This window comes from Gymnoscopelus braueri (assembly GCF_963280865.1).
Source record: "Gymnoscopelus braueri genome assembly, chromosome: 22".
NCBI classification, from domain to species: Eukaryota; Metazoa; Chordata; class Actinopteri; order Myctophiformes; family Myctophidae; genus Gymnoscopelus; species Gymnoscopelus braueri.
Genome location: NC_137624.1, coordinates 31,455,845 through 31,475,055, shown reverse-complemented (window position 1 = coordinate 31,475,055; position 19,211 = coordinate 31,455,845). Strand labels below are relative to the sequence as shown.

At 40.1% G+C, this 19,211-nt stretch overlaps 1 protein-coding gene across 3 annotated transcripts in view; it reads left to right on the top strand.

Annotated features, from left to right (window-relative positions):
• Nucleotides 1–19,211, top strand: part of scarb1 (scavenger receptor class B, member 1) — a 21,227-nt gene extending 2,016 nt beyond the window's left edge. The window contains exons 3-13 of one of the 3 annotated variants that reach the window (XM_080419644.1): nucleotides 5,234–5,375; nucleotides 6,021–6,230; nucleotides 6,864–6,959; nucleotides 7,959–8,074; nucleotides 8,332–8,498; nucleotides 8,962–9,080; nucleotides 12,814–12,887; nucleotides 13,515–13,566; nucleotides 14,114–14,263; nucleotides 16,954–17,020; nucleotides 18,393–19,211. In XM_080419644.1, the coding sequence (XP_080275770.1) occupies nucleotides 5,234–5,375; nucleotides 6,021–6,230; nucleotides 6,864–6,959; nucleotides 7,959–8,074; nucleotides 8,332–8,498; nucleotides 8,962–9,080; nucleotides 12,814–12,887; nucleotides 13,515–13,566; nucleotides 14,114–14,263; nucleotides 16,954–17,020; nucleotides 18,393–18,406 (1,207 nt within the window). In that variant the 3' untranslated portion in view covers nucleotides 18,407–19,211. Of the gene's footprint in view, nucleotides 1–5,233; nucleotides 5,376–6,020; nucleotides 6,231–6,863; nucleotides 6,960–7,958; nucleotides 8,075–8,331; nucleotides 8,499–8,961; nucleotides 9,081–12,813; nucleotides 12,888–13,514; nucleotides 13,567–14,113; nucleotides 14,264–16,953 lie in introns of all 3 variants that reach the window. The other 2 variants (XM_080419643.1, XM_080419642.1) reach the window with 2 other exon arrangements.

Genomic DNA, 19,211 nt, shown 5'->3' with positions numbered 1-19,211 from the left:
TGATCCCCGTGGGGAGATTCAAGTGTTGTTGTAGCAGCAATAACAGTATGGAACGCGTGAGAGATACAGATAAGAATAGAGAGATAAGAAACCAAATAGACAGAGTCCGACACTGGACATCTACACATGGTCTGAGTGAGTTGACATAATGTATATTCTATCAATGAATATAAATTAATGTACAATCTATCACCAGTGAATATAATGAATGAATATTGACCTTTCTTGTACATCCAACGGCATTGACTTAACTATATGAATGGATACTGTATGTACAGTATGACTGTTAACAGTGAATGTTATTGCGTAACGTACTTAACGTAGTTACAAAACGTACTTACTTTTCATGAAATGTAAAAAATAAATTAAAATTAAAATATTTGTAAAACCCACAGAAAATGTACTGCGAAAATAGTTGATGTGCCAGCTCAGACCGCATCGCAATGTGACACATCGTGAGACTGTAGATTGCCTATATTCAATAGTTAAGTGCAACACCGTCGTACGACAAAGTATAAAATGAAAACGCATAAAAAGATGAAATATGGAGATACAAGCTTTCTGCCCGACAGTGATGATATCGGACCGATATATCGTTGCTGTCGGGCAGAAACCTCCTAGCGCCATGCTTTAACTTTTTTCGTAAATTAATGACCTACTTCGGTTCACAAAAGTGACACCGGACAGTGGACACTGGACACTGGAGATACAGTGTCCAGTTCTAATCTTAATTATCTTATCTAAATGACAACACTCTTGGGTCAATGATGATTTCCCCAGACCATAAAAATGTACAGCACATGTCAGACAAACAATGCATGTCAACATACATACAGTAGTAATAGTGTGAAAAGGAAATAATATTGATATCTTTGAATTTCGAATTCTGAAAATGAACAGTTTTGGACAAAATTATGAGGTTTCCAACAAAAGTACAACAATACAATATGTACAGACAGTGTCGTACGGCCTTTGTGCATTAAAGACAAGCAGCTATGGTATTTGTCCTCATGGAGAAAACAAAGTTACAGTATATCATCATCATGACAGCCTTGTTGAATGTGGAAACCGATTAGGCTGTAATATGCTGAATAAACACATTTCACCATAGCTGCTGCTTCCACATGACAACCGGGAAAACATCTGTGTCATTTCAGATTTTTGCTATACACATACATATACAGTAGCAAAAGTACAAAAAAAATAATAATCTGGTTCTCAAAGATAGCAGATCTACAAGCTCACAGCGTGTCACTTCGTGCCGCGCTGCGAACTTGTGCATCTGCTATTTTTGAACATTTTTGAAATGTTTGAAATAATTTATTTGGCATTTTTTTATGCAAATCTTCTCTCCTGGGGGGTCCCTGGCACAAAACATTAACACAACACATTAACACAACAACGGCTATAACATAGGTTTTTCCAAAAACTATTTAGAACAGTGATTCTCAAGAATAGCGGATATACAAGCTCACAGCGCGTCACTTCATGCCGTGCTGCGAGCTTGTACATCTGCTATTTTTGATAATTTTTGAAAAATCTTGAAAGCGTTTGAAAAATGTGGAATAATTTAGATTTTTTTCAACACAACACATCTTCTCTTCTGGGGGTCCCTGACAAAACATTTTCAGATGGGGGTCCGCGGCCGAATACATATCAATTTGAGGGTCCTAGGCATGAAAAAGTTTGAGAATTACTGATTTAGAAGGCATTTGTAGAATGGGCCTCAGTGCCTCACGTCTTATTGGGTTAATGCCAGAGTCAGTAGCACAGTATATACATTTCAGGGGTTTATCTGGTGCAGAACGTGTGTGTTTGTTGGCAGTGTGAGCTTTGTTACCACGGTCCATATGTCTGGTCTCATAACAAGACCTTATCTTACCTCGGGGCTGTTGCATTGTACATACCTCTTATCTGCCAACAGGAGATCACAAGCTGAAGCTTTAGCGAAGGAAATAAAAACCAAAGCTGAGAACAGCCGTTCTCTCTGCCCCAATTCAATGACTTGGCGGCAAGTTCATGGATTTGAATAGACTGCTTGGAAAGCTTTATTTATTTCAAATTCAGTCAGTGTTATTGATTGAATAAGTTTAGCCCATTTGTATTATAACCACTTAAAGCGGCACTATGTAACTTTTTTAAATGAAAAAAAAAAAAGAAGTCCAATCTGTATGGTTGTATTTTGTCTCCCTGCTCTTCTATTGAGTCATTTAGATCGCGTCAAAGGTCATGTCTCACCTGGACACAGGATTTGACACGAATTTTGACCTGATGGTCAAGATTCAATTTATCCCCTGAGCAAGCAAGCAGGCTCTATTAGTTTAAAAAAACTGCACTTGCGCAGGAAACCGGAAATCCAGGGTAGAAGAGGAAAGTTATATAGAGCCCTATTTTATACTATATAAATAAATACAACTTATTTTAAAATGTTTCAAAAATAGCTAAAAAGGCTTATCTGTGAGCTTGTAGATCTGCAATTTTTTTATTTGCTTTAAAAACGTTTTTTTTTTGTCTGTCAGTCAGACAGATAGACATCTCAGACTCTGATAAAGATGATTATACTTTTGATAACCACTTTGTTTGTGGCCTAATTGTAGACCGGAGATAATAATGAGAGAGCTGGCTCGTGTTTTTATTTGCAGGCTGACTTCAGACTGAGCTAGAGAGAGAGAGGACCCCTTAAACATTCTGTTAGCATTCCTGTCTTCTAAATGTAAAACTATTTATCCATTTATAACTCTTGAGAGCATAAAAATGTTCTCTGAGGAATTTGGTGTGCATGAGTTTGGAGTGGTCACTTGGAGTGGTCGATTCAATGTTATGTAACGGTTTTTTTTTTCTTTCTTTTTTTGGGGGGTCTTTTCTGAGCCTCTATTGGGGAGTGGAGCGACTCAGGAAGCGTGGAGAGAGAGCAGAGGAGTGACATGCAGCATATGGTCCGACCGGGCGGGAAACAAAGTGGAGGCTCGCTGTCAGACATGATGTATAGAGCCCATGTGCTACGCGCCCTAAACCTTGGTTGCCAGAATTTTGGCATATGGAATTGAAACAAGCGGCCCAAGTGTACGAAAAACAAGCCCAACAGAAGCGACTAGGTCGCATGACCACTCACACTGGGGTGGGGGTCCCCAGCAAAATAAGTTAAAGGACCACTTCACCCTTATCTTCGTATAATTGGTCCTCACTAATACTCATTATAAAATGGTACCATTACTGTCTACTCTCTCTGTGTCTCAGAGGAGGGCTGTGGACAGTTCCAGTGACATTGATAGGCAGGTTTCTGAACTGTCCACAGCCAGTGAGATGTTTTGAGTAGACAACAATTATATGAAGATTGTTTAGGATTAGGGTGAAGTTGTCAGTTAATTTAGCATCTAAATCAGTTTACCGGTAACCACTATAACCCTATATTTCGGCTATTTGAAAATAACTGATACAAGCTTTTAGATCTGCTATTTAAAAAAAGTATATTTGGAATATTTTTGAAACATTTTAACTAAACACATCTTGTCTCTGGCATACAATATTTTCAGATGGGGGTCCACATGGACAAATACATAGCAATTTTGGGGCCATTCCTGACATGAGAATGTTTGAGATCCACTGGTTTAAGCAACATCAGGAAGCAAGCCCAAATAAGCAACTACACTTTAGCAACAAGCCCAAAACCTCCCGCAACTACAAATATTTACAAGCGATATTTACAGAAAAACAAGCCAGAAGTTTCGTAGAATAAGTGGACCTGGCAACACCTAGCCATTGGGTTATCGTGTTGCTCCATGTTATGTAACTTTGTGTGCGGAGAGAAAAGGAGGCACTTTTCCTCTCTAGTTTATAATTGCATAACCAGCAACATCCTATGTAGAGCAAGCTGTGTGTCATGACCTGCTACTCAGGGGCATTTAGATAGATGAGCCAAAATGCTTTTTGTCTGTTCAGGGAGCTTATTTCAAAACATTTTTAACTCAAATCTTTGCTTCTGGGGGGTCCCTGGAACTAAGCATTTTGAGATGGGGGGTCCGCTGCCAAATACATATCTAAAAATGTTCTCTAAATCCTAACAGTATGTTGCTATATCAGTGGTCCTCCAACTTTTCCATGTCAAGGACCCCCAAAATGATATGTATTTGGCTGCCGAACCCTATCTCAAAATATGTTGTTCCAGGGACCCCCAGAAGCACAGATTGGAGTTAAAAAGGTTTGCTTTAAAACCTATATATATTCAAAGATTTGCACACATTTAAAAAAAATGACAAATCTAAAATGACACAGATGCTTTCCTGGTCTTAATGGATTAATGAACCCTGGAGTCACTATCCAGTGTTGAAAATTGTATAGCTTAAGGGTCTTCAACATTTTCCAGGCCAAGGACCCCTTAGTCGAGAGAGGGAGAGAAATAGCTTAGATCAGCTATATTCAAATGGGTTAAAGTGGGTTAACTGATTTATCTGGGGACCCCCTGGAACCCTCCCCAAGGACCCCTGCGGGTCCCCGGACCCTTTCTTTCAGAAGCACTGCACTAGAGTGAGGGATGAGGGTTGGGCAGGATTCAGGAATGCCTGACAGAGATTTAAAGGAGCATAACAGCCTTTTTTGACATGTGGGTCCTTGTCACACTTATTCGATTTCGGACATTTACTGTACAACATTTTCTAGATGAATGTTTTGCATAATCTGTAGATAATGGTACTGGACTAAAGTTGAGTTATTAATTGAAAAAATTATTGGGTTAAAATGAAAAAAAAGAAAGAAAATGAATTAATGAATGTCTTCTGCAAAATCAGCTTAAAGTTCAGTTGTGTGACACACTGGCCCAATAATAAATGAGAGGAGTTATGTCAGCAAGCCTTTGTGTTTCAAAAGAATCCAGCTCTCCCCCCTCTTTTGCAGCAGGACCCTAGACTGGCCTCTCGTCATTGGCTCGTCACTGTCAAATACACAATCCAATTACTTGTTTAAAAAGCACTACATGGATTGGCACCTATAAATACAAAATTATTCTGTCCTCCTTTGCCCCCTTTCCACCTTATATATCAATGAAACGGTGAACCTCTTAAAGGACCAGTTCACCCATTTTCAACTTCATATAATTGGTCCCCACTAAATGCTCAATATAATATGGTACCATTTTTGTGTATTCACTCTGTGTCTCAGACACACCAGTGACCAGTCTTTATAATTGATTAAATTGATTAGTTTGATTAACATATTGTTTGTGATTGCTGTGTTTCAGGAAGCGCTGTTACAAAGACAACATCACCTTCCATGAAAATAACACAGTGTCCTACAAGGAGTGGAGGAGTTATTACTTTGAACCCAGCATGTCTGTAGGGAACGAGTCTGATGTCGTCACTATTCCCAACATGTTGGTGTTGGTAAGATACTTGATACGCCCGCACACACTCGTAACCGCGTACACACACACACACACACACACACACACACACACACACACACACACACACACACACACACACACACACACACACACACACACACACACACACACACACACACACACACACACACACACACATATGCACCCACACATGCATGCACCCACACATGCATGCAAACACACACACCCATACATGCATGCACACACGCACCCACACACGCACACGCACATGTATGCACACACGCACGCACACACACATCCGCACCACACACCACCCACACATGCATGCATACACACGCACGCACACACGCACATGCATGCACACACGCACGCACACACACATCCGCACCACACACGCACACGCACATGCATGCACACACGCACGCACACACACATCCGCACCACACACCACCCACACATGCATGCATACACACGCACGCACACACACATGCATGCACACAGGCACCCACACATGCATGCATCCACACATGCATGCACGGCACGGCACGCACGTGAAGAATATTTTTATTTATACATCTGTGGGGAACCGCACGCACACACGCACTCAAGGCTGATAATGCAGTTTGTTCTAAAAGTATTTTCCTGCATTCCCCTCCTCCAGGGGGCAGCCATCATGATGGAGAAGTTTCCGTACCCGGTGCGTGTGTTGGTCAGCACCAGTATCGCAGCGTTCGGCGAGGGTCCCTTCCTGACCAAGCCGGTAGGAGAGTTGATGTGGGGCTACGACAGCAAACTGGTGGCGTTCCTCAACCAGTACCTGCCCGGTATGATCCCGGGGACTTCTGATGGGAAGTTTGGACTCTTTTCTTCGGTGAGTAAACATAGACTCTGCGCACAGCAGCCATATTGGAAAGAAATTGGTCCTCTTCCTTACTTCCTTCACAGGTGTTACCAATGATACATGAAGGCTCTGTTCCATTCTGGCCAAACAGAGTCAGGGTGCTGATATTGTGTCATGTTGGCTCACTGGAAACCTTGCTACACCAGTGGTTCTCAAAGTGTCGTCCAGGGGCTCTCATGGTTCCTTGAGGGGGTTCCAAATGGCCCCTTACGGGTGTGTAACTCTGAGAGTGTACTAATGGAATGGGTCCATTCTCAGTTATGAGTTATGGGGGTCCTTGAAATTAAAACGTTTGAGAACCACTGTGCTACAGTATACTAAATGGAACAGAGCCTTAATTAGTATAATTGATAAGACCTGCAAAGGATGTAAGGAAGAGGCCCAATTTCTTTTCAATATGGCTGCTGTGCATAGAGCCTATTCATCTGGGCTGCAACTGGATTATTTTCATTTTTTTGTTCATCCTGTATCCTGTATGAATTCTCTGTAGAACACTTACTTACATCTACTACAGAATAATGTCACGTACACCGCCTTTAAGCTTGTCAAGACAAAAGCTGACCCTTTTAAAGGTCAGTGCTTATTCTGTGTGTCCATCTGCAGTTCAACAACTCCAACACTGGTCTGTTCACCATCAACACTGGAAAGGGTGACATCACTCAAATCCATAAAGTGGACTCCTGGAACGGCCTGACGAAGGTGAGAGTCACACACAAGTCAGTGATGATACCCTAAGCCTTATGGTTACATTTATTTTGAACATGCAAATAAAATAAGAAAGCATTAAAACAAGTAAGACGCGCGATCAGTTATCAGTTGTGATGCAGTTGCTGTATTACTCTCTGCTAAACAGCTGTGATGCTGTTGTATTTATTATTAACCACTTATATACATGTACTTGGGGCTCTACACTTGGTCCGCAATTTTTGGCTTCTCTACAAGCTCACAACGTTTCATGTTGCAACGCATTGTGACGCTAGATTTCCTGTGGTTAAGTGGTCATTGAACTGAGATGTGTGTACAACACATCCTCTGTTTTCTACCAGTCGTAAGACATGGCAAAGTACAGAGTAGACATCTTTGCAAAGTGTGGAAATGTTTTTATTGAGAAGAGGTCCTAGAAAAAGTTATATAAATAATATGAAGTTCAGGTCAAATTGACCCAAGCCAATAATGTGAGGAGCGGACATTTTTGTACCCACTTGAGCCCTACTATATACGGCATGTACTAAATAGGTAATATCTGATCTACAAGCTCACAACACATTGCGTCGGAGCATGTTGTGAGCTTGTAGATCTGATGTCTTTGCCATTTCTATTACTTTGAAAATAAATAGGGAGAAAAAGAAAATATATCATTTGACAAATTTGGACAAATTCGGGCACCCACCAAAAATGAATGGTTCGGGTCGTTGATGAACAATTGTTTTGGGGTTGGATGAGTCGGGTAGGTCTCTCATAAAGGGTTGGGTGGGCTGGGTTTTTAAAGACTCCCAACCCGTGCATCACTAGCGCACATTTCCAAAAAGGAAATGTATGTATTTAAGATTATTGTGCCAAGAGGTACAGTGTGGCCAATTTTGGGGTATAAAAATGAACTCCCAACCCTGTTTTCTAGTTTGTAGTTCAGATTAATGGCTACTGACACTATCAGTCTATTTGTTTGATCCCTCTGCTGTTTTTCCATCATCTCCATAGCTGGCCAATTGGAAGAGTCCTCAGTGTAACATGATCAATGGAACAGCCGGACAGATGTGGCCCCCGTTCATGACCCCAGAGTCCACCCTGCCGTTCTACAGTCCTGATGCATGCAGGTAAAACCCTAGTCTAAAGTCTTTCTATAGCCCTGATGCATCCAGATAAAACCCTAGTCTAAAGTCTTTCTATAGCCCTTATGCATGCAGGTAAACACCTTTCTATAGTCCTGATGCATGCAGGTAAACAACTTTCTATAGTCCCGATGCATGGATGTAAAATACGGCCAAACACATCAATTTGGGGGTCCTTGACATAAACAGGTTTGAGAAGCACTGCTCTAACATGTATTCATCTTTTGTCTTTGTTGGTTCAGATCTATGGAGCTGGTCTACCAGCGTCCTGGTGTCATGAGGGGGATTCCTTCCTATCGATTCGTCGCACCAAAGACCCTGTTCGCCAACGGCTCAGACTACGCTCCTAACGAAGGCTTCTGCCCCTGCAGACAGTCTGGACTGCTCAATGTCAGCAGCTGCCGCTCCAGTGAGTGTACATCTGTGTGTGTGTGTGTATTTGTGTCACATGAACCCTAACATCCAATCTCGGTCGACCGTTCGGCAAAAATAGCCTATCTACAAGCCTATCTCACAAGTCACAACGTGTCGCATTGCTGCATGTTGTGAGCTTGTAGATTGGCAAGACACTGAAGCCCGACAAGCAGGTTGGTGCCTTGCATGGTTTCCTTAGCCTGGTAAACGATCCTGGTCACGTTAATTCGTTTTGCAGAAACCAAAAAGTGGAAGAGCCAATATAAAATGTAAATATATTTTTTAAATATTGTCGTGAAAGGAAATGACGAACAGATGACAGCTTCCGTTCTCGGCATTCGGGAGGTGTAGTTTCAGACTCTAATATATAGCATTTAGAGATTGTGGAATAGTTGTCTGGCTACGGTGGGACTAATGAATATGTAACTGACCAGAGGTGTAACTTCCTGCCCACACAGACTCTCCAACGTTCATTTCTCATCCTCACTTCTACAACGCTGACCCTGTGCTGCTGGACTACGTCCACGGCCTCCGGCCCACCGAGGAAGAACACGGCCTCTTCATAGACATCCACCCAGTGAGTAAACCCACGCACGATACTCACACACACGCACAATGCAAGACAATGATCTACTGTCCCCAGTGTACAGGCACGGGCCTAAAACAACAAGATGGCTACTATGGAAATATTTTCATAATCTAGTTTATACATTATTATAAGCCACAGAAAAGAAAATAATGATTGTGAAGAAATATGGACGGGAGGTATTTTGCGTCCATATAGGTCTATAAGAAACACGTATAAAAAAAATAGTTAGGCTTACAGTATATTATATAGGCCCAATAAACAGTAGGCTTAACATTCTCCATCGTTGATGTTATTTTTGAGGTGGCTGTCATGGAAATAGTTGAGACTGTGTTGAGAGAACAGGATTAAATGTTTTGCTGTGAAAAAGATTTGACCTGCGGTGCACAGGAATGCAGTTCAGATTTAAGAAGGTAGATGGCGCAATGTAAGTGTAGGAGGTCAATATGATTGATTGGCGTGTTATATTATTTAGATTATTCTACCTTGGCGATGACCACAAATGTGTAGAATGTTATCTAGACAGCATGTTGTTTAGACATTTGCTTGATGTATGTACCTGGTGGTGTCCTAGTTACTTTGTAGCATAAATAGTTTTTCTTTGCACTTTACTTACTTGCAGTATGTGTCCATTTGCTCTGTCGTTTTTTTACTAAGGTTTTTGCCATTTACTCTGATGACGTACTTGCGTTTGTGCGTGCATACTTACGCTGCTTTTCGTTCCTAAGACGAGGCTCAAGCACGAGCGAGCCGTCTCAGTTCCATCCCCCAAACTATGGAACAAGTTACTCCCTACATCAGGCTAGTCCTCACACTAACTGTGTTTAAAACACGTCTCAAAACAATCTTTGGCTTTTAACCCAGTTTGAGACTTGTACCTATGTTTTTTTTTTGTGCTCTTATTTGTATGATTTATTTACTGTACGAGACTTTGGTCAATTATGTTGATTTGCTTTTTTTTTTTTGCTTTGCTGACAAAGATATGTCTAGATGGAGTGAAGCTCACATCGACTGATGCACTCAGCTGTCTGCACTCTGCACCCAGCTTTGCGCAGTTTGCGGTGGAGCTCTGTACAGTTGAACCGTTCCCATAGATAGCAGCCAGTTAGGATTCTCTAAGTGGTGCCTCTGTAGAAGGAACATACAGTAGGACCCTGCACCCTATGCTAAACTTCCTTCAATTCCAAGTGCTTGTCAGGGTGGGGGGGTCCCCAGTTCAAATATGATTATTTTGGGGGGTCTGAAAGGTTTGGTAACTCTTGGGCTAGGTCCAGGCTGGGAGGCAACCTTCTACTGATACGCTCTTTGACATTCTTCTCAAAGCATTGTCTCACAATGGGTGTGAGAGCTATGAGTCTGCACATTATCTTTCCTACTGTGTGCATGATGCCATGCAGTCATTTAAACCAGTTGCCTTGATTTCTTTTGGCACTGCACCCTTGAACCCTTCATCTAAATTGGTTAATCTCTTCAGATAAGATGATGGTCAATCTGTTCAGATAAGATCACTACAGAGGTTAATTTATGGGAACAGCAGAGTGCAATTGGCTCCCACATGTAATCAAGCATGAGTGTAGTGAAACCTCTCAGGCTCTCATGTGGAGCAAATGACCTCAGTTTCACATACTTCCTTTACAAGTTTCATGTATATGGTCATTATCAAAAGCAGTTTTCTATTATTATAATAATAATAATTAATAATAATAATGCATCAGAATTAAAAAAGTAAAAGTACTCATTATGCAGAATGTCCCATTTCACAAGTTTTCAAATGTATAAAATCTTTTGAAAATGGCAGATCTATTGTGAGCTTGTAGATCGGCTATTTTCAAATGGCCAAAATGTATATAGGGCTGAAGTGGTTAATGTATGTTCTGTAATACTAATCGAAATCTACAAAGTGACTTGTAACTAAAGTTTTCAAATAATTGTAGTGGAGTAAAACGTATAATATTTGCCTCTGAGTTGTAGTGGAGTACAAGTAAAAGTACAGCAAATTTAAAATACTCCAGTAAAGTAAAAATACTTCAGAATTGTACTTAAGTACAGTACTTGAGTAAATGTACTTGGTTAGTTTACGCCACTGCTGTTAACCAGGGAATAGACTCTGGAGTTAAGATCATTTCTATTGTCATGTATACAGTAAAGTACAAGAAGAAAGTTCACCTAGATACTGTAGGACTTTATCTTTATTGCTCTTTTAGTGCTACACTTGACATCTGGCACCTCTGTTCATTGTAAAAAAAACAAGTTATCTAAATTAGTTGCATAAATAAAGGGGTCGATGAGACGCAGACCATTTAATTTCCTGCGTGAAAATGTTTAAATATAGGCCTGTCATAATTATGACCGTACATAACTGCCTTATCGCAATTTGAGATAATCACGATGATTACATTAAATAAGCATGTCAAAGAGAACATACAGTACAGTAAACAAGATCAAGATATCTACAGTACATATACATATACACATAGCAGATACAGTATGTACATGAGGTAAAGCATAAGGTGTGAAAGTGGGAACACATTGGTAGGTCAACATACAGTAGTAGCAGGTACAGTATGTACATGATTAGACATAAGGTGCAACATCATCAACAACAACACAGGGTAGTAACTTTACAGGTAAAAATAAAATCCACATGGCAGGTCCATTATGGACCTTCTGTTGATGGTGTGAGACTGTAAGTGATATTTATTGTACAAAACAAAAATTATGTTCAATAAGTTCAATTTTCTGACAGTAATCATAGTTGCTATAGAGTCTCTGTTCAGTTACAGGGATCTCCAGCTCTTTGAGTATTGTTATAGGTGCCCATTTGTACACTCTCTGAGTTACAGACCCGTAAGGGTCCATTTGGTTCCTGACTATCCACCATTTAGCTGGAGACACCCACAAAACATTTTCAGTTGGGGGTCCACGGCCAAATACATATCAATTTGGGTGTCCTTGACGTGAAAAAGTTTGAGAATTACAGCTCTATACAACCAGAAAGCATTGTAATGTGGGTTGTTTACCATTGGAAAGCATTGTCACTCAGTGTGGGCTACTGTATGTGCCATCCTATTTTGGTAAACTTCTAAGTGACCACGAGGTGACACAACGTTGCTGCATAGACTATACAGTCGCAAAGTTAGAAATGAGATGAGAGCCAAGAGACCTATGTTTTAGTTGATTTATCGTAGATGACGATATCCTTTTGTGTTGTTTAGGGATGGGACGATAATAGTTATTATCGTTTATCGTGATAAAAAAACACTCACAATAATCGTATCGTGGAGATTTTAATTTATCGTGAAATTGTCCTCAGTCATACACTAGGATGAATTAGCTTTTGTCGAGCTGCAAATTCAGTGCCACTTAAACCCTCTATACTTACCGTAGTTGATATGAACCTGTAAAAAGTGCATTTGGTACGCTCTTATTTCACTCTACACAAAGTAGACTACACATTTGCCAAAAATAGCCGATCTACAAGCTCTCAGCGCAACGTGTTGTGAGCTTGTAGATCTGCTATTTTTGGCGAATATTCCCCCCAGAATAGGGATGCTGGGGGTTCAAATAGTTAACAAAAGTGGCACTTTTAAGCGTATTTTGATTATCGCGATAATATTGTTAATCGCAATTATTTTTGCCACAATAATCGTGACATTACATTTTCATATCGTCCCATCCCTTGTGTTGTTACTCTCTTGACTGTTTTCTCTGTATGTTTTTCCAGGCAACGGGTGTTCCACTGAACGTGTCGATCCGCCTGCAGCTTAACCTCTATTTGAAGAGTGTGAGCGGATTCACGTAAGTACTGTGAAGGCCTTAAACATTTTATTGTGTTCTTATCGTTCCTCACCATAAGGCGCTGTATCCACAAAAAGTGTTTTTTTTTTGTGGAGGGGCGCTTTGGATAATGGATATCATGATGTCCATAGCGCACACACACAGCATTAATTGACACGCTGTGTGTTCAAACAGTTGCTGTGCTCGAATGTCCGGTCATCTGCGTTATTAGCACAAATAGCGTAGCTGAAACGACGGCAAACATGGGCTTCTCATGGTTGTGATAACGATTCAACGTCGGGTCATAAATTACTGCGTTGTCAGACACAGCCAGGAGGATCAAATGAGCGGCGTTCCTCTCCAACAGTTGAACTGTTTCCAGCTTGAAGCGTCCAGGACGCTGCACAAAAAACGCCGGCTGTCGGGAGCGCTGAAGCACGATGGTCGGTCGGGCGCTGGGAAGAGGAGCGCACCAGCTCGTCTTTACCATAGAAATGCATGGCGCTGCCAGCTCAAAAGTTGTTCTCTGTGGGCACGGCCCCTGATCGTTTAATTCCTCTACATCATACTGTCTAATGGGATACTGCTGCTGCTCTTTAAATCAATCTAACCATTTATTTATTCATGTCAATGTCTTTGCCCCTGCAGACAAACTGATAAGATTTCAGAGGTGGTGATGCCCATGATTTGGTTTGCAGAGGTAAGTACCGAAGCTGATGTTTTCTTGCACCGTGAAATCTCTGTCTCTTAAGAGTGGATACATAGATGGACCTGTCCTCAACACATAATTGTCTCTGACTCTCAGAGAGTGGATTAGGCATGTAACGATTTATCGTAAATTGATTCAAATCGATTCAAACTGGTGACAATTTAAGTCTATTTAATAAAAAATGTATCGCAATGCAAACAGCAGAGGGCGCGTACAAAAAAATAGAAGAAAATACAGGATCTTTTTAAGAGAATTGATAAAAAAAGAGTTTTCAGTCATTTGCTGAAAAGAGGATAAGAGAAAACAGTATTATAAAAACAATTAAAGAGAAGAAAATACTGGATTTGTGTGAGAGAAATAATAATAAAAAATAATTCTGTCATTTGTCTGGAAATTAATTTTGTGTTTAAAAAATCGTGAAAAATCTTATCGTGAACCTAGCATCGTGATTCGAATCGTATCGTGAGTTGAGTGAATCGTTACATGCTTAGTAGATATATAGATGGACCTATCCTCAGTATATTCTTTTGTCTCTTAGAGTGGATACATAGATGGACCCGTCCTCAACACGTTTAGGACCAACCTGGTGGTGTTGCCAGCTGTAATGGAGTACATGCAGTACACCTTCATAAGCCTGGGCCTGGCCACCATATTAATATCCTCACTGATGTACCGGCGACTGAAGAAGGTAGAGTATAACACTCACAGGTTGCATAGATAGATAGATAGATAGATAGATAGATACTTTATTAATCCCCGAGGGGAAATTCAGATATCCCATAGCTCATACCAGGCAAGGTTAGTTAAAAACACATGAAAAACTGAGAGAAGACCAATATAAAAGATATATTATAAATAAGCATAAAAAGCATTTAAAAGGTGTCACTGGGAATAATAATAATAATAATCATCATCCTTTGTCATTGCACCTAGACCCATAAATAACTAAAAACATGCATGGATGCTTCATAGTCGCTATAGGGTTGGGATCCGGAACCCGCAGGAACCGGATCCAACATCGAGGAACCATAAATCGGTTCCATCATATTTGGAACCATTTCTTCCGGAACCGTTTTTTTTTAAATCACACTGTAAGAGCTGGTTTGTGGACTTCATGTCTGCTATACAATTACTAATATAATATACTGATGGTTCTCAAACGTTTTAATTTCAATGACCACCATAACTCTGAGAGGGTACAAATGGAACCAAATATTTGTACCCTCTCAGAGTTACAGACCTGTAAAGGTCCCATTTGTAACCCCCTATAGGAATCGTTAAAGGAAACCGTTAAGGAATCGGAATCGTTAAAATCTTAAAGGACCCCAACCCTGGAAGCGTGAATGGATATGTGTGAATGGATATTTGGTTTCACTATTACTGTATTATGTGTACCTCATTCATTCACTTATTTAATTGTGCATGCAGCTTGTGTCACAGTTTTGACAGTATGCATTTCATTGTGCTTTCATATGCATATAACAGAGACTTAATTGAAGTGCTTAAGCTATGTACATGTTGTACTCATAACATAAGATATGAACGTAAGCCTACTTACCACTTTGAATTGTGTTTTTAATATTTAATTTGTATTTGCTTCCAAGTGTGCTCTACACGTCCGTGGCTGCAGCTGAAACAATAAGGCTTAAATAGTCATACATGCCATTGGAATATGTCTTTGCAACACATTAATTTATCGGAATACACAAATGTGATTATAGTCAGCTCTACTGTTCATGTGTGAAATACTAGGCCATACACCCACAATTCCAACCACTGTCCGTCCAGGCTTTTGGTCTATGACCGTGACTCTGCTGTCAGTGGATTTGTCCACGTTTGCGATTGGTCATAATGCTGCAAACGCCGCCCCTTTTATGTGACACGCGCTCGTGGCTCGATTATTGGGAAATCGTGGGTTTACTCACGACTTGATAAGCGCCGTCGTGTGACTGGCTGCTCTATAGTGTGATTGTAGTTGTTAGGGTGGTTAGTGGAGCCAGATAACACAAAAGATAGTCTGGCTGTGCTGTTGAACTTGCTTCATTGTATAGACCTCTCTATACAATGCTGTACCTTTTCCGAACAACAGACTCGACTGTAAACGAACCATCAAGATACAAACTGCCTCTTCTTTGATTGAGCGGAACCATTCAAACAGTATATATGTGGACTGTACATTGGTTGTGTTGTCCTCAAAATGCTCCTCAGACATCTATTTGTAACGGAGTAATGTAATGGTAGGATGTGGAACACTGCACAGTGCATACAGTTACAGCATGCCGATCATTAAAGAAAAGGCAAAAGTAATTCAGGCAGTTTGGGGAGTTTTGGTATGTGCCTGTTCTTTGTCAGAAAATTATAATACCTCTGGGCAATACATTAATTTATTGATATTTGACAGGTTTTGATAACCTAAAACATAAAATAAACAATTTCTGTTTCTAGGTTGTTGCATTCTGAACGTCCCAAAATTGGAAGCTTACTGTAGGTTGGGAGAGGTGTAGGACTATTTTAACCCAGTAAACTAAACAGATGAAGTTAAGTACAGGAGGTGTTCTGTACTTCTCTGTAATCACAGTATGATTATAGTGGTTTGTAGTCTGACTTAACAGTACTAGAGACAGTAAATCTAGTAATTAGCAACATATTTAGGCCTTAGACCCGCATCTGCTATCTAGAAACTGGTGGTTTCCATCGTAGTGACATTGGAAAAAAGATTGGGGACCAGTTTTTATGTCTTTTTTTGCAGGCCAATAACAAGGTCTCACTGGAGTCAACAGTGATAAAGAACCCTGCGGTTTGTGAATCTATATGTTCCTAAACCTATCCGTCTCAAATATCATAATCAGTACAAATGAACATGTTATGATTTTTATTGATTTTATTTTTTCCGGGATCCATACAAGACTCGGTCGCCTCTTTGAATCCTGCAAATTCATGATTGCATGATTTTGCTCCAGTCCGTATGGAGTTACATTGGTGTGTTGGCACCTGATCGAGTCATACTGGAAAAAAAAAGGTTATCCTCTTCACAAGGGTTTGAACAATAATAATGAAACTCTAAATTACAAAAGTGCGGAGAAATTTCCTCATTTAGGTTTAGTTTTGTTGCATGTTGAGCAATCCCTCAAAGGTGCTTGTTTGGCAGTCATGTTCAATGCTGCCACAGCTGCTGTTTGATTGTCAATAAGAATCACTTCAAAGAAAACGTGCATGTACCCGCATTAACTGCATGGCAATAAGCATTACCACCATAATTTGCAACCTGCATGGATACAATAGCATTTTCACTGTAAGTTCTGTGACAGCTTTATGTGCCAGACCGCCATGTATTTTCTGATTGGCTGATGTGTAAACGACAGTCTGGTCAACTTTTAGGCAACCGAACATGAGCCAGTAAAAGATTCAGAAACACAGAAGGACAAATTTATCATGAAGGATTCAGGTGGGTACTCACTCATACACATGCACCCTTACAGTGTATTTGGTCCTTTATTTGAATTTGAAGGATAACATTTCTATGAAAACAAATACGAAAATACATCCATATTGCTTTTAACAATGTGTGCAATACAGGTATTGCTTTTCCCCAAAAGAAAATATGAATTTTAATCATTCTTCTGTCTGGACATCAAAACTGCAGAATTATTGGTTTGTTTACCTCTGTAAACCGTAAGCTGATGGCAGTCATTAACCATTTGTTTTTGTTGGCTATGGTATTTTCCTTTTACCCTAATTATATTAAAGTTGTTACAGAGGTGATGGGGAAATAACTAACCTTATGTAACAGAGGTGTTGTAAAAGTGTGACATCTAGTGGCTGAACTATGATACTGTATACCCTAACATGGAAGGGAAAAAAAACGTTTTCTCAGTATGGCACTTGACTTGAGACACTTTATATCAGTTGTACACTTCTGCCCATCCAGTATCTTAACTAAACAAAGAAACAGTTAACACACATTTTTTTTTTCTGCCTCACTAGCAGCCTGTCTCAGCTGGGTTGAGAAACTTCACCATGTCCATGAACCATTTTTTAAAGCTTTCTCTCTGAGACATTATGTAAAATGTACTCAATGTGACATTATTTGTTTTCCTGCATGTGACACAGGTGGTATCTTGATGCTGTTTTGTGCTTGTGAAACAAGACCATTAAATATAGAAGCATATGGAACATGTAAAATGGATGCTAAATATGCTTGCTTAAGTATTGTAATATGCGTAACTCAAGAATGAAAAGCTGCTTTCTTTTCCTCCCCAAACTACAAAAAGTTATGCTTTTATGACAGGATGACTATTTAAAGTGTGTGTAAGTGATATGTTTTTGCAACAAAAAGGTTAACTATTCTGATAGTAATGAATGATATATTGCTATAGTGTGTTCAGTAACAGAGGTCTCTCCAGCTCTTTAGTAAACAGAAAATACTTTTTCAGGCCAGGATACCAACTTTATCCAGTAGGAGAGAGAATCCCGCAAAGATAATTTATCATTCTACTATTTCCACTGTTTTGTCTGCTCATATTTTCGCCCACCACTTCCATTTGCACTTGTTTATCCTGTATCGTGTATGACTACTCTCTCTTGATTGGATAAAATTGTTATCCCGAACTGAAAATGTATTTTCTGTGTACTGAAGAGCTGGAGAGACAAGGAAACCCGTCACTGAACAAACACTCTATAGCAATGATTACTATCACAATATAGAGCTATTTATATTAACTTATTTTAACAAACAAAAATCACTTACACCCCCTTTAACCATACAGTGCAGTGTTATCATGCATATTAATAATGTTCTCTGTGTTTTCCTGCTGCAGATGAACCCATGTAATGGATCTGCCTGTACCTCATCAGACCTGACTGATCCACACAGTGAGAAAACCTCCCTGCTACCGCACCATATGAACTGATACACACAGCAATGAATAACTGTTCAACGCAGCCACGGCTGACTCTGCACAATCTATGACTTTTGTAGATTTACATCCCCATGGGACAATGTTTGTTTTGTCTAGGGGTGGGTCAGGTAATGTCATTGTTTACTGTCATAAAAATGACAACCGGCAGTACAGGTCCAACCACAACAAAGCAAAAGTCACTTTTTGTTGTCTGTGAATTTAGCCACTTTCGACCTGGCGCCCCATATTCTGGCCATGTCATTGTGGGCGCGAATCGTTTCGAAAATAGCAGATCTACAAGCTCACAACACACTGCGATGCAACGTGTTGTGAGCTTGTAGCTATTTTCCATGCGCACCGTCGGTCGACAGAGTGTAAAATGGGGCTTAAGTGGTTAAAAGCCTGTAAAACTACAGTAATCTTGTCCAAAATGTGGCTCAAGGTTTTTGTTACATGGTCCACTATTTCATATACTAACTGATAATGACGATCTATGTCATTTGTGCTGCTCAAGAATCGAGAAGTTTTTATTTGTCACTAACTTACTGTATACAAGTACATTGGGATTTGTTGCTCTATATAGTTTATAGAAGCCTCGGCCCAAGGCCTGTTGTTTATCTAACCTGGAGAGTTTGGTACATTAATCCATTAAGACCGGGAACGCATCTGTGTCATTTTAAGATTTATTTGGCAATTTTTTGGAAAAATCGTGGTACATTTGTGCAAATCTCTGAATAT